This window comes from Onthophagus taurus, chromosome 5 (assembly GCF_036711975.1).
Source record: "Onthophagus taurus isolate NC chromosome 5, IU_Otau_3.0, whole genome shotgun sequence".
Lineage (NCBI taxonomy): Eukaryota > Metazoa > Arthropoda > Insecta > Coleoptera > Scarabaeidae > Onthophagus > Onthophagus taurus.
Window position 1 is genome coordinate 4,218,626 of NC_091970.1, and position 17,526 is coordinate 4,236,151.

Genomic DNA, 17,526 nt, shown 5'->3' on the forward strand with positions numbered 1-17,526 from the left:
GTTTTTCTAATTATTGGTGGTTTATTTGCGCAATATTCTTTGTTTATTTGAAAGAGATGGTTAAAAAGCGTTTAATTAAAAAGAATAATTGTATTTCAAACATTTAAATTAACCAGAATTTTAGATATTAAAAAGGTTTGGTTAGAATTCGACGGATTTTTTTTTGATTCATGAATTAGTAATAAAAATCGCTTTAAAAACACATTCCACAAAATAAAAACAATAATATTTATAACAACAACCAAAAATTAAATTAAAAACCGATTAATAATAAAGATGAAGCGAGATATGTGAATCAAATCCAATAAATGCCTTATTATCAGTAAAAACAACATAAAAATAAATTAAAACTGTTTTAGCGTTAATTTATTTATTGATTTAAAATAAGTTTGATCAAAAAAATAAGCTCCGGGAAAATAAGTAATAAAATAGGGGCTCTTTTTAATTTTAAAAGACTGTAGTAGGGATAACCAGGTGATTAGAACGTGAAAAATTCATTTTAAAACACTTTCTTTCTTAGTTTTGTGTTTTAAAGTGATCGTTCTAACATTATTATTAAATGTTAAGGTTTTAAAAGAGAAAATTTGTTCGTTTTTGATGATTATTTCGAACCAAAAATGGTGCTTTCCCGTAAAAATAAATTTTCAGTTCGTTTTTGTGCCAAAAAAGTAAAAAAATTAAAGGAAAAGTGAAGCTTTTGATTAAAAACTATTCAAATAAATAAAAAAAAAAAAAAAAACGACAAAAAAAGAAATTTGCTCACTGCGTTTAGGGAAGAAAAATCTTTTTCTTTTTTCATTTTAAGTGAAAAGGAGATTTCCCAAAAACGCTTACGCTTAAAACATAGCTGTGTAAATGGAAAATATAATGCAATATCGTGTATAAAAAGTAAATCGTACAATTGTTATATTGTTTCATAGTATATATATATATTATATATTGTATAAAAAATTACTTAAATAAAACGATTTTAGGGTTAAAAAGAAAATACGAGGAAATTAGGTGTTAAGGGTGTGTCTTATCTTAAGATGTCCATAGGTTTTAAGGAACAAATTTAAGATAATTGATAGAAAATAAAAAACGATTAAATCGAGAGGTAGCAAAATGATTTTTTTTAAAGGAAAAAGTACGTATTATTAAAACGAACCTACTGTTCTTTTTATTTTTTTCATTTTAATGAGAAATAAAATAAAAATTATCATCAAAAATACAACCCGGACTCGCGTGAAGTTTGATCCATAAAAAGAACTAAATCTAGTTACTTTCCGTTTTGAGCCAACTTCACTCGGGTCGACCGACACATATCAATTAATTGTTGATTTTTAATTAAATACTACATTTATGTTTTTCGTGAAAAAAACTATAACTATTAAGGCCTAAACATGTTCCCTCCTTGAATAATCTAGTCCACTTCACTCTGTATATTCCGATTTGTATAAGCATTTTTCCAAAAAAAAAAATTAATAAAATAATTATTTAAAAAAGAGAAAAATAATCGAAAAAGTTATTAAGTTCCTTTTTTAATTTGACGTTTAAAACGTCAAAATTTGATAGTTATCCGCGTTTATTCCTCAATTTCTTTTTTGTTTGTTGAGTTGTTATAATTTATTGATGGCAATAATAACAATTTTAATTTAATTTAAAACGCGTTTCATTCTAGGGTTCAAATATGTGATATGCTGACAATTTTTAAATCAATTAAAACGGTAAGATTTAGAGAAAAATTACAAGAAAAGAAATACCTCTAAAATTAGATGAAAAAATGAGTTTAAACTACTTACTACAAAAAAAATTAATTAATTAATTAAAAATACTGAGAAAACATCACTGCTATTATACACTTAGATGAAAGAAAAACCAAAAAAAAAAAATAAAAATTAATGAGTAATAAGTAAATTTTAAAGTTAAATTTGAAACAAAGCGACGAAAAAGAAATTAATTAATTAAAAAAAAAATATGGCCGTCTCTAAGACATTATCGATTATAATTAAATCGGGTTTAAAATGTTGATCTTTTTTTTAGATCTGAAATAATGAGAATCTCTTATAAATTCAAAAAAAAAGATCAATTAGGCGAAAAATCATCAAACATCAAGGGGTGTTAAACTCAGGGACCAGGGCCAAATTAAAAAAATAAAAAAATAAAACATAAACGGTGATATCATATAATAAACCTAATTGAACACAAAACCTGAAATATGACGCGAAAAAAATTGATTTAACGAAAATTATTTTAAAAAGAAAAAAAAGGGGTTGAAGGGAAATTTTTAAATTTTCTCTGTTGTCACAAAACAAATAAATAAAATTTAATAATACACATCTAATACACATAACACGATTTTGATCGGTGAAAAAAATACATTTCAATAACGATAATTATTAGTGTTTAAGGAACTCAATTGTACGGTTACAAAAAATACAAAAAAAAATGAAATTAATAAGGAGACGAAACAAAGAATGAATAAGATAAAACGAGGTGAAAATGATTTATTTAATGAAAACAAAGATTAAATAAACGAGACGCGAATCAATATTATTAATAATAAAGACAAAAAAAAGGCACGAAATAAAAGCCAGGTTATAACACGGTGAAGTTTTTTTAAGAATTGACGTTCAAGAATAATAATTATTACTAAAAAAACGGAATGTGTTGTAGCGCGACTTTTTCGATACATAGGTTAAATTACTAAATATAATGAATTTAGGTTATAAGTGCTTTCGAGTGCAACTGTGTAAGTTGTTTCGACGCTCTGTACTCTGTAACCCAATTTTGACCAGTATGCATTCAGTAATAAAGGTTGTCTTACATGTACAAATTAATTATTATTATTTATTTACCCTTTCTTGTATTTTATAAAAACTATCTCGGGTTAAAAGAAAGTTATCCCCAGTTTAGTTCAACTTTTAGATAATAGATGTCGCTATTATTTTGGCGAGTGTAATCCAACCATGTTTTTTTAAAGGTTTCTATTTTTACAGCATAATACAAGTGTTATTGAGAACTTTATTTAATAGTACGCGTACGAGAGATGGCGCTGCGACACGACATATTAAACGTGCAGATGCAAATTTGACTTGGTCGGTGAAATCAGATGGATTATGTACACTAATTAATAAAAGTATTCGTGAAAGTGTGTGAATTAATAGTGTATTAGAAAAATTTTAACGGAAAGTAAGGCAAGGAAGTTTTTTTATACAGAATTATTGTGTCCCATTAGATATCTAATGATTTCTTAACCTTTTTAAGGATTCTGGACGATACACAACTACCAAAAGAAGTGGAGATGGATTATCTATCTACCCCAGTAGATGGGACTTAATAGAAATACAAGGAATCCAAGTTAACCATCTACTTGCAATAGATATGCGCTATAAGATATTGAATATAGTACAGAGAAAACGCTCTACTAAAAGAGTTAACAACTAAATTATTAACACCAATTACTTCTAAATTACTGCAAAATCACTCACTGATATTGACGATTATAGAAAACTTACCAATTTCTAGAGTGATAATAGTGATAATGAAGGAAGTGGAAGATGAACTAAATTAACTAAATCAGTCAATTAAAATAGATGTAAGGCTCCAAATACAGATAAACAACCTATACTTATCTGTGGCGTTATTCTTGTTGAGAATGATAATGGCGAAATGTTTAATATCAAAGAAATACTACCCGCAATAGTTCCTATAGAATATAGGAAAAAACTAAATACTATTGTACACTATCTCTTAAATGCAAACGTCTATTTTAACACCCTATATATTATAACATTTGCCAACAGAGCGTTGGTATACTAATCTTAGTGTCATCATGCATAAAGCATTTTGACGACTGACCTGCCTTATGGTATGCGGCTTTTTCTCCACATAACCACCGAAACCCCCAAGGCAACACATCGCCTCCACCTGCCAAATACTAGCAGAGAACACATTAAACCTAACCTATTTACAACGAATACAATAAAGCGAAATATCACCTACACTCACAATTTATACTTATTAAGCCAACTTAAACTAATTTAATACTACAAAAATAAATAAGCTAAGAAAACACAAGGAAAAGATACAATACTGTCTTAAAACTACCTAACTTATGAATCACTCTCTAATACTAATATATAGACTGACTGTCAGAGAAATGGTAACTCATTTGCAATCGATTACGCTAAATATGCCTAATATGCCTAGTTTAGGAATTATTTCAATTTTTTGTATGTTTTGATTACATACTCCTGCAAATATTGGAATGTAGAGATTAATAATAACTTCTTTGGCAACATATCGACTTCTCTGGATAGACTACACTCTAATACACATTTTAAGCCTGTAGATATCTAATGACGCACAGTTTAACCCAAAACTTTTTCGTTCTAGGAGTAGTGTTTAATAATTGTAGCGCCTGGTCCGCAAGCGACTTCGGCTTAATCAGGTAACCTCACTTTCATTTACTTTAAGCCGAGATTTTTGCTTTGGTTGACATTGATAAACGTTTTGGAGGATTTTGGATTTTTTTTATTAGACGGTGAGATCATCGCACATAAATTTTTTTATTATCATCAATTAAGATCATTTTTATTTCTTAGGTGGTGGTGCCGCGGGGGCGTCTTTGTTCGCCGCTGCTTTAGCAGCTTCATCTTTCGCTCTTTGTTCATTATAAAAATCTTTTTCTCCTTGGGTCATGTCCCAAAGTCTTCGCTTCGAGCTCCCCATTATCGAATAAATAAACGTATTGAACAACGCGTTCATGGCGACTACGAATCCCACAACTTTCCAGCTCGTAAGCGAGTTCTAAAATAAAAGAATATGTATCGAAATTTGAGTGCGAAAATTAATATTTACTTTTTCTTTCGATATGTACATAAAATAGAACGGTTTTAATGCGAGTACTATAGCGCCGCACATACACATAATTCCGGTTACAAAGCCGGGGTAATTATTAGTTACTTCTAAAACGTTTGGGATTATAGAGCAATAAAAAAGTGCTGAAAACACGATTCCGAGAGAGGCTGAAATAAAAATGGGTAATGTTTCACATTCGAGAAACACGACAGTTATAATAAAAATTGCGGGAAGTGCCGTTGCTAAAAAGATAATTCATTTTATTTCTTACAAAAAATAAATAATCAATAACTCACCGACTCCATAATAAACCTTTCTGAAGATAATTGGTTTAACTCCTCGATAATACACCAAAAAGTCTGCCAAATATCCCAGTAAAACTGCGAATGGCCAAACGATCATATAAGGTATTAAAATCATAAACAATTCATCTTGAAGCGATACACTTAAAGCGTAAGTGTAATAGGTCGTAATATTCGTTACTAAGCTGCAAAATATGTAAGCGTTGCCAACTTGAGCTGCTACTAACGCCCATATAGCCGGGTCTAAAAAGATCGCCACCCAATCTAACGGCAATTCAAACCTTTGTTCTAAAAAAATTAAAGTTACACCCAAAAAAATTATAATAACAAAACAATGACTTAAGTTTTCTTCTAAATAAGTCTTCTCTCTAGATGTCATTGAAGGATGAGTATCAGGCGTTGAAAATAACCACAACGCCGCAAATATACACCACACACACCCGACTCCACCCCAAATATGAAAAACCAATTCCCATCTTAAATCTTTACTATCTCGGATATAATCAACATGGACTCCAATCATTGCGACAGTTACGCAAGTAAAAATGGCACCGCAAACGGTTGCTTGCTCAGATTTCGGTATCCATCGAGATACCAATGTAACCGAAGCTGTTGTGACGCAAGCGCTTGAAGCTCCGAGAAATGCTCTACCGGTACAAACCAGCCAAAAAAAACCGTTTTTTACTATAAACGGGTACAAACCGGATATTAACGAAGAGACGGACATTGAGATTAAAAATATTTTTCTTGCACCGTATTTATCGGCTATAAATCCACTGGGAAGCATCATTATTACCAGACCGATTATAAATGAACCGAAAAGTGAAGCTTGTGCTAGCATTTGCCATTCGTCAAAGCTTTTACCCTAAAAGAAATAAAAATCTAGAATTAACACTATTATTATCACTAGAACTAGCAGTACACCTAGAACAATAAAACTTTTGGATTAAGAAAAAATATTTGACGTTTCGGATGTCTTCTTGGTATTGTACCACGATATCGTTCACAGAAATCCATGTGTGGTGTTATTAGAAATAAAACTAAAACTAGAAACTTTCGGGTCAAAGACGCACGGTAGAACATAACATTTGTTTCAGATTTTATGCTTTTAACACTAAATCATAAAAACCATATATACACAGTATGTTCGAAAAGTCACTTGAACGAGAAAATGTTTATCCTCATTAAGCCGAGGTCGCTAAAATCATCTAAAACTGACTTCATATTGATGGAATTGCTGAAATTGATTTAACTTCTTAAAATCGTTGACTTTGGGAAACTCTACCGCCTCGCCCGCAAGCAATTTCGGCGGTCGCTCAACTCAGTCAACATTTCTTTCCAGGACAAACAGCGTGTAAGTAACTAATTTCGTCAATAAGTTGTTTATTATTGTTAGTTAATAGCATGTTTTTATATTAAATATGTACTTATAGAAAGATAACAAAAATTTTATAACTATCCAAGAAAAGGTTGGTAACAATGTCGATAAAGCAGATACCTACAATAATATGACAGCGATGCGAAAAGGAAGCGTTACAAACAATTTTAATTATAATAAAGAAAGAAAATACAAGTGAAATAGTTCAATATTACTAGGAATTTAAGTTATTGATATAGTTGGTAAAATTTGAGTCGATTATTATACGATTAATACGAGATTATTTAAATTAAACTTACGAATTGCTCTTCAATGGGTCCACCACACGCAGATTCCTTTAAGTCGGAAAGATTCGTTTGACTAATTCCGAAATGACCGACGATGATTCCAAAATTTTCCCTTTGTATAAAATTTATCATCAAACCGAACGAAACGATGATGACCATGACGTATCTTTGTGGTAAAAACGGCTCTAAAAACGTTATATTTTAAACAATCGATTTTCAGTAATTTAACGATTTTTCTTACGTCCACATTGACATTTTAAGGGATTACACGGCATTTCATTTATTAATTTTTAATAAAACACCAAAAAAAAATTTAAAATTTTTTGTTGTGATTGACACAACACAATTTCAAATTTGAAGGTTGTCAACATTAACTGTCAAAACATATATTTTTTTAAAGTTTTGGGATTAAATTAAAATTAATTGTTGAGAAATTTATTTAGAGAAATTGGTTTACTAAAAGATGCCTTGGAGTCTTCTTCGATCTGAATGCGGAAGTAAGTTTTTTTACTCGGTTTAATTAAAAAAATTAATTTTGTTTTAACTTTTTTAGAATGTTATTTACCACAAAGATTCATTTTGGTGATGCTAATTACGGCCGCTATAATTGTTAGTTATGGACAACGTGTTAATTTCAGTATGGTTGTTGCTGAAATGGCTGTAAAATGCGAGAAAACAGCCCCGAGTCCTTGTGCTGTAGAACTTAACGGAACTACACTACGATCTAGAGCTAACGTAATAATACTCAAAAATATACAGTGAAATTCCTCTAATTCGAATCGCCAAAGGAGCGGAAGAAAACTTAAGAGTTAGAGAAAAATTAACTTCATTTCAGCTTTAAAGAAAAAATTAGAAGTGTACTTTTCAAATACCTACGTTTATTTAACTATTCAAATACTTCAATAAAAATATACAACAATCTAGTGCTGAATAATAATTAAAACTAGAACTAACACTAGACCTATGATGACACTAGATAATAGTGAATGTTTCTAGTTCTAGTGTTAGTTCTAGTTTTACACCAGCACTAGTTCGAGGACGAATTAGGGAAATTTCACTATACTAATTTTTAATTATATAGAAACTTAAAAATTTTAGGATGAGAACAAACAACAATGGAGTCAACAAGACCAAGCAGTTTTATTAGCATCATTCTTTGTAGGATACGTTTTGATGCATCTCCCCGGTGGATACATCTCCGACAAATTTGGAGCTCGCATCATCTTTACTTTATCAATTTGCATATCATCGTTTTGCACGATTCTTTTCCCTTTAATTGTTGATTATTGTGGATTTGTTTGCGTTGTTATTTTTAGAGCGATTATCGGGATTGCTCAAGCGAGTGTCTTCCCAAATGTAACTACTTTAATGGGACGATGGATACCAAAAACTGAAAGAGCAACAATGGGTGGAATTGCTTTTGCTGCAAATTCATGGGGAATCGTAATCGGGAATTTAGTGACGGGGGTTTTTCACCAAGCGTTAGGTTGGAGATCGGTTTTTTATATTTGGGGGGCTTTGGGAATCACTTGGTATTTTTTCGCGCTAATTTGGTTGTATTCCGATCCCGATTCTTGTCCTGTTATAACTGAAAAAGAGTACGCCTTCTTAAACGAAAATATTCGTAAGTAATTGAACTGATTAAATTTATAATTTTACTCATTTTTGATTAATTAGCGAAAAAGGAAGAATTAAAATTGGACGTAAAAGGAATTTTATTGGATCCGGCAGTTTGGGCTTTGGTAGCCGGCCAATTTGGGCACGCTTATTTAATTTTTTTCTTGGCCACGAACATGCCAAAATATTTCTCTGAGGTTTTAAATGTTAACATGAAACAAAATATGTGGGTGAACTCGATGCCTTATATCCTCCAGTGGATTTCTAGCGTGATTAGTGGCCAATTGGGCGATTATAACATCAAAAAAAGGGGATGGGATGTTAATTTTACAAGGAAATTTTACACAACTGTAGGTAAATCAAAAAAAACTAACCCCTTTTTATTCTTATTTAAATTTCCTTTTCTTTTTAAGCGTCTGTTCTTCCAAGCATTTGCTTATTAATAATGCCGTATTTAGAATGTGAGGTTATGGGTGTAATCATTCTTTTATGTTTATCCCTTTTTACAATGGGCCCTTTTTATTGTGGTTTAAAAGTCAACGTAATCGATTTAACAAAGAATTTTTCCGGCTTCGTTATGGCGATTGTTAATGGTTTAGGCGCTGTTGCCGGGATTATGAGCCCTTCAATAGTCGGGTGGCTCGCACCTGATGTAAGATATCATAGTAATCATTAATAGTTATTAATCTACATAAAAAATCCTTTAAAAGGAATCCGAACTTGTCGTCTTGGACTTTTCCTCCAATTAGCTAACATAATAATGTAAAACAAATTTGGTTAATATTATTTGAAGATCTACACAACTTATATCGGGTCCAATCTGTAATTAATTTCCTGTATGTTAAGTTAATTTGTGAAGTGAAGTACAAAAAGGTTATAAACCTTTTAGTACTGCATGCGAAACACTTAATACTGTTGGAAAAACAGATGATTATCATAGGAGAAGTGCAGAAACTACTATTTGAAGACTAAATATTGCTTGCAAAAATCTAGATACTACTGGCAGAAGACATTTCCATTGCGTAAAACTACTAACTGTTAATAAAACACTTGACACTGCTTGAATTGGCATCGATGTAAGGCCTCGGCCGCAAGCGACTTCGGCTTACTTACTCGAAATCACATAGTTACATTAAAACGCTCGCTATCACACTCCATTTGAATAAAAATTCGTATTTAATTACACACTGTTAAATTTTGTAATGCTATGGCGTCGATGTAATGCCTCGACCGCAAACGACTTGTGCTTATTTACTGGAAATCGCGCATATTTTTTTAAGTAAAATAAATTTATTTTGTTATTTATCCAGCATACATTCGAACAATGGGTTATCGTGATGTGGATTATCTTCGCGATAGCTTCAATAACGAATATAATTTACGTTATTTGGGGCGAAGCGGATAGGAGACCTTGGGATATGAATCCGGACGAAAAGGCTGCTTACCACGACGCCGCGGATAAAAAAAAAGCTGAAAAGGCGGCTAAAAAGGCCGAGAAAAAAGCTAATAAATCAAAGGAGTAATTAATCGATAGTTTGTGTTGTTAATTTGATTACATTGTTATTAGATTTCTTTTGTTTTAATATTTATTTATTCTCCGTGTTAATCACGATTCTTAAGAACCTGATTTTTCTTGTTACTTCCTGGTTAACCTTGAATTAAATTTACATTTGTAGGTTTTTAACCTTCTGACATCGAAGTTTTATATAGATATTTAAATTAATATAATAATTATTTACAAACTAAATAAAATATTTTCTCGCGGACGTATTTAAACGATATCAAAGTGTATGTTAAATGGTTATTAAGGAGGGAGATAGGACGACGATTCGCTTTGGTAAACAACATGTTTGAGCCACAACAATATTTTATCTCTTTGTGTAACGTTCTATTATCGAGAACACCCGTTATTTTAATGATAGAAATCGACGAAAATTACTTTCGCGGTTATGTAAACGAAAAATTTCATAATTTTCAATTTTTTTTAGGTTTTAATGTTATTTATAAAAATTAAATCGGTGAGTGCATTTAAATCTTTTAACAGCTAAATTTAATTTGGTTTCTTTGTTATAGGATCGATAATCTAAAATTAAATTCAAGTAGGTCGTATTTGATAACATAAATTTGATTGTTAATACCTATTTAAAGCCAAAACCAAGTCAAATTTCTTTGTTGTTTTAACGAATTAAAAGAATGTTTTTTTTGATTCTATTATCCTACTCGATTTCGTTGGTTAGTACCCAACAAGAAGGTATTTTATTCCCCCAAACATCCGAAACGAGAGAAACCATCTCTTTGGACGGCATTTGGAACTTTGCTGTAGCGCCAATTTCCGATCCCCTAATCGGATTCCGTCAACTTTGGTACAGAAAGGATCTCCAAAAGGTATTTATTTCTATTAGGGTCGATTAAATTACTTCTTTGAACGCTTTAGTCTGATGATATTGAAAGCATTTTGATGCCGGTACCCTCAAGTTACAACGATATAACGCAAGATCCAAACATTCGAGATCATGTCGGAATCGTTTGGTACGACAGAACGTTTTTTGTACCAAAATCTTGGCAAAATCAAAGGGTTTGGCTCCGATTTTCTTCAGTTAGTTATGCAGCACAAGTGGTAAGAACGTTTAGTTAGAAAATAAAAAGATACTTTTTTTGCAACCTTTAAGTATATTTGGATAAATAACTATCTAATAATTTGTTTACGGGCAAACTAATTTGTTTACGATTAATTTTGAGGTTATGCACTAAATATCCAGATACATCATAAAAGTTAATATAAGGTTATCTTAATCTCCGTCTAATTAATGGAAATCTTGATAGTTCATCTCTTTTCCACCAAGTATGAATATTATTACATTTATTACCTGTAGATAAATTTTATATCTATTACAAGTTACAATACAAACCAAATAGATGGCGCAAAAATTTAAATTTAAAAAATTCCAAGTAATATTTCTTTAATTTCCAAGTAATCGTTACGTTTATGCAAATGTATACAAAAAATAGTTTATATAAGCATTAATTCCAATTAAGACATTAATTATTCAATAATAAATAAATTTTAATTCTTGGGTTGGCATTGAATTTTATATTTTTATTTCTACGGAAAAATTTACCTTCATTAAAGATTAGCATATAATTTTAACCCCTTAATTTAATAAAGTCAATATTAAACATTAATCATAATTATTTAATACTAAAAATTAATTACGCTTTATTACATTTGTCTGAAATGCCATTTTGACGTTTCAATTTGCTAACTGTCATTTGTGACATAATTACTAATTTTACATTACACTATTTATTCTAATTGCTAATTAAAATTATAAATTATAGCTTTTGCCCAATAAGAATTAATAATACGGCATACAAGTATCGATCTTTATATAGAAGGGGAATTCCCCCAGCTTACATCAACTAAATTTAAACTATAATTTACTTAGAATCTTAGGTTGAATTGGTTCCTTCACCCATTTTTAATTTTTTAGTGGATTAATGGTCAATTAAGTATGAACCATGAAGTAGGTCATTTACCATTTCAATCAGAAGTTAATGATCTTTTAAATTTTGGCGAAGAAAACCGAGTTACGGTCGCTTGTGATAACACACTTTTAAGTGATACGATTCCCCAAGGAAGTGTTATAGAATTAGATACGTAAGGTCGAATCCTACCTCATCCACCAAATTATTTAACAACTTTCTTCTTTTAGTGATGAAGGAACAGTTTATTCTCAATCGTACTCATTTGATTTCTTTAATTACGCCGGAATACATCGCCCAGTAACTTTGTACACAACCCCAAAAGATTACATCGATGACATCATGATAAATACAAAAATAGTTGGAAAAACCGGCTATGTTTCTTATAACATATCATATTTTCCGAAAACTACATCAGCTAGTTGCAATGTGATGTTAATATCTCAAGATGAAAAAGTTGTTGCTTATAGCACCGACGATATTGGAACATTAACTGTGGAAAATGCAACTTTTTGGTGGCCGTATTTAATGGATGAGAACCCTGGATATTTGTACACTTTAAAAGTATTTTTGTCCGCTTCCGATGGATCACTTTTAGATGTTTATCGATTAAAAATTGGTATTCGTGAGTTATCTTGGTCAAATACAACGTGGTTAATAAACGGTAAAAAATTATATCTCCACGGATTTGGACGCCACGAAGATTCTGATATTCGCGGGAAAGGTTTAGATTTCCCAACAATCATTAAAGACCACAATTTAATTAAATGGATTGGGGCGAATGCTTACCGAACGTCTCATTACCCCTACGCCGAAGAAATTATGGATTTAGCCGATCAACTAGGAATTATGATCATCGATGAGTGCCCAAGTGTTAATACTGAGTAAGATTTTAAACGAAATCAAAAAAATAATGTTAAACATTATTACAGGGTTCTGTATTACATTTTTAGGATATTTTCGGTTGCTTTGTTAGAAAAACATTTAAAATCGCTTACGGAATTGATTAAGAGGGATAAAAATCGTCCGAGTGTTGTTGCTTGGTCGATAGCTAATGAGCCGAGGACTCAACTTATTAACGCAGGACCCTATTTTAGGTATTTCAATAATTAAACATCCTTAAAATTTGTTTTACCATTTCTTATGCAGGGATGTTGCAACCCACGTTAAATCTTTAGATCAATCGAGACCGATTACAATCGCAATAGCTCAAGGCGTCTCAGTGGATCAATCGGTGAGTTATAAAGTTATTTAATAGTTTGTTTAATCATTAACGTTTTAGGCCGAGCATTTAGATATAATCGGATTTAATCGATACAACGCTTGGTACCAAAACGGGGGGAGACTCGATACCATCACAAATAATGTTATTGAAGAAGCTACCGGATGGTTTGAAAAGCATAATAAGCCGGTTATGATGCTGGAATATGGGGCTGATACATTAGAGGGGTTACACATTGTGAGAAATTTAACTTAAAATTAATTTCGATTAATTAAACATTTTTTAGCACCCCAATTTTATTTGGTCTGAAGAATACCAAGTGGAGTTGATGTCGCAACATTTTAAAGCGTTTGATGTGCTGAGAGAAAAAGGATTTTTTGTTGGAGAATTTATTTGGAATTTTGCCGATTTTAAAACGGCACAAAGTAATATTTAAAAATACAAGTATTACGAGCTAATTTGTTTTGTTTTAGCATACACAAGAGTAGGTGGTAATAAAAAAGGAATTTTCACGAGAAATCGACAACCGAAAGCGGGGGCCCACCATTTGAGGAAACGATATCACAAATTAGCTGAGGAACTTTACAATGCTACTTTGCCGAGTGATTTGTTTCATTATTTAGTTAGTAACAATAATAATGATATTAAGGATGAATTATAATTATAAGATACACGAAACATGCTTAAAACTCTTTATTTCTAATTCTATTCAAATTAGGTGAATTTAATTCTTTTTATAAACTGTTTGCATAAAAGCGTTAAATGACATTGACGTTTTTATTACCAACATAAACGTTCTTAAATTTAAAAACCAAAATCCACCAATAGTTAGCTTATTCGGAATTGTTGTGATGTTCATGACCATTCGAATCGGTTTATTCATTATTTTGTGATAAGATAAATACCATTTTGAATCGTAAATAGCCCTACTAACACTTTCAGCCTAAAAAAGAAAATTTAAATAAATTTAGAGGCTTTGTTGACACAAATTTAAACGGTTCCATGAATATTCAGAGCTACCAACTGCTACAAACAAAGTAAAAAGAAACATTATTGTTTAGACGCGGAAGAAAAAGTGTTAAAGAAGAATCGAAAAAAGAATAAATAAGTTGTTTAAATAATAAAGTGTTTTCATAAATGGGAAGGAGAACTTCAAAAGTTGCAAATAAAATAACCTTAGGTAAATATAACACTTTTTTAAGTAGTTGTTGTTAAGTAAGGTTATGTTTGTTTATTTTTGGATCATTGAGCTCAGGTAAATATTAAACGAATTTATTACGTTGATGTTTTTGATTGGCGAAATTATATAAAGAATAAAATAAATGTTAATTGGAAAATGTAAATAAATTTAAAATATTGAGCGCCATCTCTGATTCGGTAGCCGCAATACAAAACGAAGAACGAAAAATTTACCTGTTCTGAAATATCTTGTCCTTTAGCGCAATATAAATAGAGTTGAAAATGATAACATGCCAAATAAGGTATGTAGGTTAAAATACTTTCAAATGAAGGTGGAAACCCATTCAAATTTAGTAAAAAAATTCCACTACATAAACTGATCATAACAGTAAAGAAATGATTTAAAAGTTGAATCGAAAAAATCCGATTTACATCATTAATAGTTTCCAAAATAAACCCATGATGTTTAACGATATCAGAAAATTTTTTATACAAAACATATTCGTCAGCGTCGTAGTCCAAAGATTCAAAAGCATGTTTTATGGCTTGAAACTGCGTGTAACAATGACTCATCAAAGCAAAAAATAAGGCATCATAAGCGATCAAAGAATACCCAACAACAATTATGTAATATTGTTGAAAGATAACGTTCAAAACCATTAATTTGTAATTTTCGCCATCGAAAAGTTGGTGCCAAACGAACAACGGCACTTTATACAAAGAAATCGGGGCTTTAATCGTATAAATAAAAACCGTGCCCCAAATAACAACCCGATACTTGCGATACAATTGAATATAATCATTTTTGGTTTTTTTAATTTCATTTTCGAGTTTTTTGCCGAATATATTATCCGGCCAGGAAATTACGATGCCTTTCATGACTTTCCCAACGTTTTTACGAAGATACAAAATGAATAAAAATTTAAATAAAATCTAAAATAAAACATATTCATTAATTCTCTGTAATAAATTAAATTTCTTACTTGTTGCGTTGGCGAATACACATCCATATTTAAATATCGCACGTTTCCCCGATGATCAATAATGCTCCAAAATAATAAGATGAATGGAATCGCCACCGAAACGAAATAAATAAATCGTTTTATTAAAGTTTTTTTAGTCGTTTCCAGTGGATTTAACCCGATATTTTCTAATCCAAGAATAGCAAATTTTAATAAAGGATCTCTGGCTTCTAATTCATCGAGAAGCTCGCTTGGAGTTGTCATGATCGGTTAACGTTTTAAGTTGGAGTAATTTAAGATAGAAAAAAGTTATTTTATACCTATAATTATCTTCGTAATCGATTGGGTGGGCCATTAAAAGTTTTTTAACTCCTTAATTTTAATGAATGTGTAACTCGGGATAATTTAAGGAGTAAAAACCCCCATTTTCTCTTCGTGTACCTATTAAAAATACACTTTATAATTTAGGTAATAGAAATGATATCGGTAATAATGAATAAATTGATGTTAGATAAATTGATTTTTGAATCTTTACAAATAAAGTTTGATTTTATCGCCGATATCGGTCATTTTCGTCTTTAATGATAGTAAATCTAAGTGTTCTAAATGTTATATGTTACGTTTGTATTCATATTTATTCCCTAAACGAATCGATTTCGTTATATTAAGTTATTTTACGCAAAAATCATTGGGTTGTTTTGTTGGTGACATAACCTATAAATTAAAAGGGCTGTCAAAAATAAGTTATTTTATTGATTACTCCATCTAGCGAAAATATTGTTTTGCAAAATATCGGTAATACAGGGTTCTTTTATTAAATTTTACTATTTAGGTTATAATCAAATTTATTTAAAAAAAAACATTATAAAACATTTATTTTTTTAGTTAATGGTTTTTTTATTTCATGCCCGGAGTAGGACAAGCATCTGGAACGGTGTGTCTCATATACATGGAGATAACTTGCCAAGGTAAAATCCTAAAAAAAATAATTTAATACAAATCGTTTTTTTAAGAAAATAATTGTACCATTTAACCCAAAACGAGTATCTCATCGATTTTGGAAGCATAACGTATAAATCTTCGCGTAAAATCCCCAAAATGACACTCTCGGAAACTTGTTCCGTCGTTAAAACGGGGGTAAATTTGGGGGCAACATCCCCAAACATCCCAGTTCCATGAATAAAAAATGGGCAAACGCAGGTTGTTTTTATATCAGTAACTCCTAAAGAATAAAAATAGAATTAATTACTAATTAAAGAAAAGTCATGACATTGAGATGATGCGTTAGAAACGTTTTAAAAAAACAAAGATAAATTTATCAGTTAAGTGTCATAAATTATCTTGAAACTAAAAGTTTAAATTACAATTTTTTTTTTAATTACCGAGTGCTTCTAATTCGACTCTGAGCGATTCATCGAAACCAACAGCGGCAAATTTCGATGAACAATAATCGACGAGTTTTGAGCACCCCATATGGCCCGCCATTGAAGCGATTGTCACGATATGACCGCGTTTATTGGAGATCATCGATGGTAAAAAGGCTTTTGTGGTCTAAAAAATTAATTTCAAAATGTACTAAATTAATTAACATTTTAATTATACATTTTTTACCCAAAAATGTGAAATTGCGTTAACTTCGAAAGTCCTTTGTATTAAATGATCTGGGATATCTAAAAGGTGATAACCAGAAACAACACCCGCGTTGTTTATTAAAATCGTAACCTAAAAGAAAGAAAAAATCACCAAAAAAAATTTTTTTTTTGATTTATAATTATTTAATTACATCTCCAGCGTCTTTTTTGACTTGTTCAGCAACTTTATAAACTTCTTCTCTCTTTGTAATATCAACTTTGTAATGATGAATAGTTCCCCCGTTGGATTTAACCATTTTAACGGTTTCTTCCATCCCTTTTTCGTTAACATCCCAAATAACGATTTTCGCCCCTAATTTTGACAATTTAATACTCAACAATCTCCCCAATCCGCTTCCACCCCCCGTTATTAAAATAACATCTCCTTTAACATTCTTAACGGGTTCATAAGCCGCGGGGATGAAGAAATTAACTAAACTCCGCACACTATACATCAACGTTAACACCAAAAACGCTAAAATTTGGCCGATTTGTTGCAAAATTTCCATCGCCTCGACCATTTTTAATTAATAATAATAATTTTTTGGAACAACAAATTAAAAATGTCGCTCGTGGCGTACTGTTTAACGTGTGCACTTGAAATAAACCACTAAATGTATCGA

The 17,526-nt window shown here is 30.9% G+C and overlaps 5 protein-coding genes across 9 annotated transcripts; 2 read left to right on the forward strand and 3 right to left on the reverse strand.

Moving 5' to 3' along the window:
• Nucleotides 1–4,492: 4,492 nt before the first annotated feature.
• Nucleotides 4,493–7,165, reverse strand: LOC111426119 (putative inorganic phosphate cotransporter). 2 transcript variants are annotated; one of them, XM_023060486.2, is made up of 6 exons: nt 7,051–7,163; nt 6,822–6,994; nt 5,484–6,009; nt 5,139–5,432; nt 4,843–5,084; nt 4,493–4,791 (listed from the first exon to the last, which is right to left on the reverse strand). In XM_023060486.2, the coding sequence occupies exons 1-6, from the start codon at nt 7,082–7,084 to the stop codon at nt 4,576–4,578; spliced, it is 1,485 nt and encodes a 494-aa protein (XP_022916254.1). In that variant the 5' UTR covers nt 7,085–7,163; the 3' UTR covers nt 4,493–4,575. The 2 variants fall into 2 exon arrangements, with proteins under 2 accessions (XP_022916254.1, XP_022916253.1); XM_023060485.2 differs by having other exon boundaries at nt 5,139–6,009; nt 7,051–7,165.
• Nucleotides 6,427–9,995, forward strand: LOC111426120 (putative inorganic phosphate cotransporter). Of its 3 annotated transcripts, none has more exons than XM_023060491.2 (6): nt 6,427–6,498; nt 7,448–7,544; nt 7,908–8,433; nt 8,487–8,780; nt 8,840–9,078; nt 9,737–9,995. In XM_023060491.2, exons 2-6 carry the CDS (start codon nt 7,449–7,451, stop codon nt 9,947–9,949), a joined length of 1,368 nt encoding a protein of 455 aa, XP_022916259.2. In that variant the 5' UTR covers nt 6,427–6,498; nt 7,448; the 3' UTR covers nt 9,950–9,995. The 3 variants fall into 3 exon arrangements, with proteins under 3 accessions (XP_022916259.2, XP_022916260.2, XP_022916258.2); XM_023060492.2 differs by lacking the exon at nt 6,427–6,498 and adding an exon at nt 7,172–7,306 and having other exon boundaries at nt 7,363–7,544; nt 9,137–9,829; XM_023060490.2 differs by lacking the exon at nt 6,427–6,498 and adding an exon at nt 7,178–7,306 and having other exon boundaries at nt 7,363–7,544.
• A 92-nt stretch (nt 9,996–10,087) lies between these two features.
• On the forward strand, nt 10,088–13,899 carry LOC111426118 (beta-glucuronidase). 2 transcript variants are annotated; one of them, XM_071195857.1, is made up of 11 exons: nt 10,088–10,263; nt 10,415–10,444; nt 10,500–10,811; nt 10,861–11,043; nt 11,918–12,084; nt 12,140–12,793; nt 12,863–13,006; nt 13,059–13,143; nt 13,192–13,368; nt 13,418–13,556; nt 13,605–13,899. In XM_071195857.1, the coding sequence occupies exons 3-11, from the start codon at nt 10,620–10,622 to the stop codon at nt 13,790–13,792; spliced, it is 1,929 nt and encodes a 642-aa protein (XP_071051958.1). In that variant the 5' UTR covers nt 10,088–10,263; nt 10,415–10,444; nt 10,500–10,619; the 3' UTR covers nt 13,793–13,899. The 2 variants fall into 2 exon arrangements, with proteins under 2 accessions (XP_071051958.1, XP_071051960.1); XM_071195859.1 differs by lacking the exon at nt 10,415–10,444 and having other exon boundaries at nt 10,664–10,811.
• Nucleotides 13,900–14,433: 534 nt separating this feature from the next.
• LOC139429796 (putative odorant receptor 92a) lies at nt 14,434–15,536 on the reverse strand. Its single transcript, XM_071195995.1, has 2 exons — nt 15,294–15,536; nt 14,434–15,243 (listed from the first exon to the last, which is right to left on the reverse strand). Exons 1-2 carry the CDS (start codon nt 15,534–15,536, stop codon nt 14,434–14,436), a joined length of 1,053 nt encoding a protein of 350 aa, XP_071052096.1.
• A 563-nt stretch (nt 15,537–16,099) lies between these two features.
• On the reverse strand, nt 16,100–17,524 carry LOC111426123 (estradiol 17-beta-dehydrogenase 11). The gene is made up of 5 exons (XM_023060498.2): nt 17,056–17,524; nt 16,884–16,994; nt 16,655–16,823; nt 16,299–16,494; nt 16,100–16,248 (listed from the first exon to the last, which is right to left on the reverse strand). The coding sequence occupies exons 1-5, from the start codon at nt 17,422–17,424 to the stop codon at nt 16,170–16,172; spliced, it is 924 nt and encodes a 307-aa protein (XP_022916266.2). The 5' UTR covers nt 17,425–17,524; the 3' UTR covers nt 16,100–16,169.
• Nucleotides 17,525–17,526: the final 2 nt, after the last annotated feature.

Excerpts from the sequence above, each read along its gene's own strand:
- LOC139429796 (XM_071195995.1), bottom strand. The coding sequence starts at position 15,536 with ATGACAACTCCAAGCGAGCTTCTCGATGAATTAGAAGCCAGAGATCCT. Across the intron at positions 15,244-15,293 it reads TGTATTCGCCAACGCAACAA|ATTTTATTTAAATTTTTATT; the intron begins GTAAGAAATTTA and ends GTTTTATTTTAG.
- LOC111426123 (XM_023060498.2), bottom strand. The coding sequence starts at position 17,424 with ATGGTCGAGGCGATGGAAATTTTGCAACAAATCGGCCAAATTTTAGCG. Across the intron at positions 16,495-16,654 it reads AGTCGAATTAGAAGCACTCG|GAGTTACTGATATAAAAACA; the intron begins GTAATTAAAAAA and ends TTTATTCTTTAG. Across the intron at positions 16,249-16,298 it reads TACTCGTTTTGGGTTAAATG|GATTTTACCTTGGCAAGTTA; the intron begins GTACAATTATTT and ends TATTTTTTTTAG.
- LOC111426120 (XM_023060490.2), top strand. The coding sequence starts at position 7,273 with ATGCCTTGGAGTCTTCTTCGATCTGAATGCGGAA. Across the intron at positions 7,307-7,362 it reads TCTTCGATCTGAATGCGGAA|AATGTTATTTACCACAAAGA; the intron begins GTAAGTTTTTTT and ends TAACTTTTTTAG. Across the intron at positions 8,434-8,486 it reads CTTCTTAAACGAAAATATTC|CGAAAAAGGAAGAATTAAAA; the intron begins GTAAGTAATTGA and ends TTGATTAATTAG.
- LOC111426119 (XM_023060485.2), bottom strand. The coding sequence starts at position 7,084 with ATGCCGTGTAATCCCTTAAAATGTCAATGTGGAC. Across the intron at positions 6,010-6,821 it reads GACCCATTGAAGAGCAATTC|GGTAAAAGCTTTGACGAATG; the intron begins GTAAGTTTAATT and ends TATTTCTTTTAG. Across the intron at positions 5,085-5,138 it reads AAAGGTTTATTATGGAGTCG|CAACGGCACTTCCCGCAATT; the intron begins GTGAGTTATTGA and ends TTATCTTTTTAG.
- LOC111426118 (XM_071195857.1), top strand. The coding sequence starts at position 10,620 with ATGTTTTTTTTGATTCTATTATCCTACTCGATTTCGTTGGTTAGTACC. Across the intron at positions 13,007-13,058 it reads AACGCAGGACCCTATTTTAG|GGATGTTGCAACCCACGTTA; the intron begins GTATTTCAATAA and ends TTTCTTATGCAG. Across the intron at positions 13,369-13,417 it reads CATTAGAGGGGTTACACATT|CACCCCAATTTTATTTGGTC; the intron begins GTGAGAAATTTA and ends AACATTTTTTAG.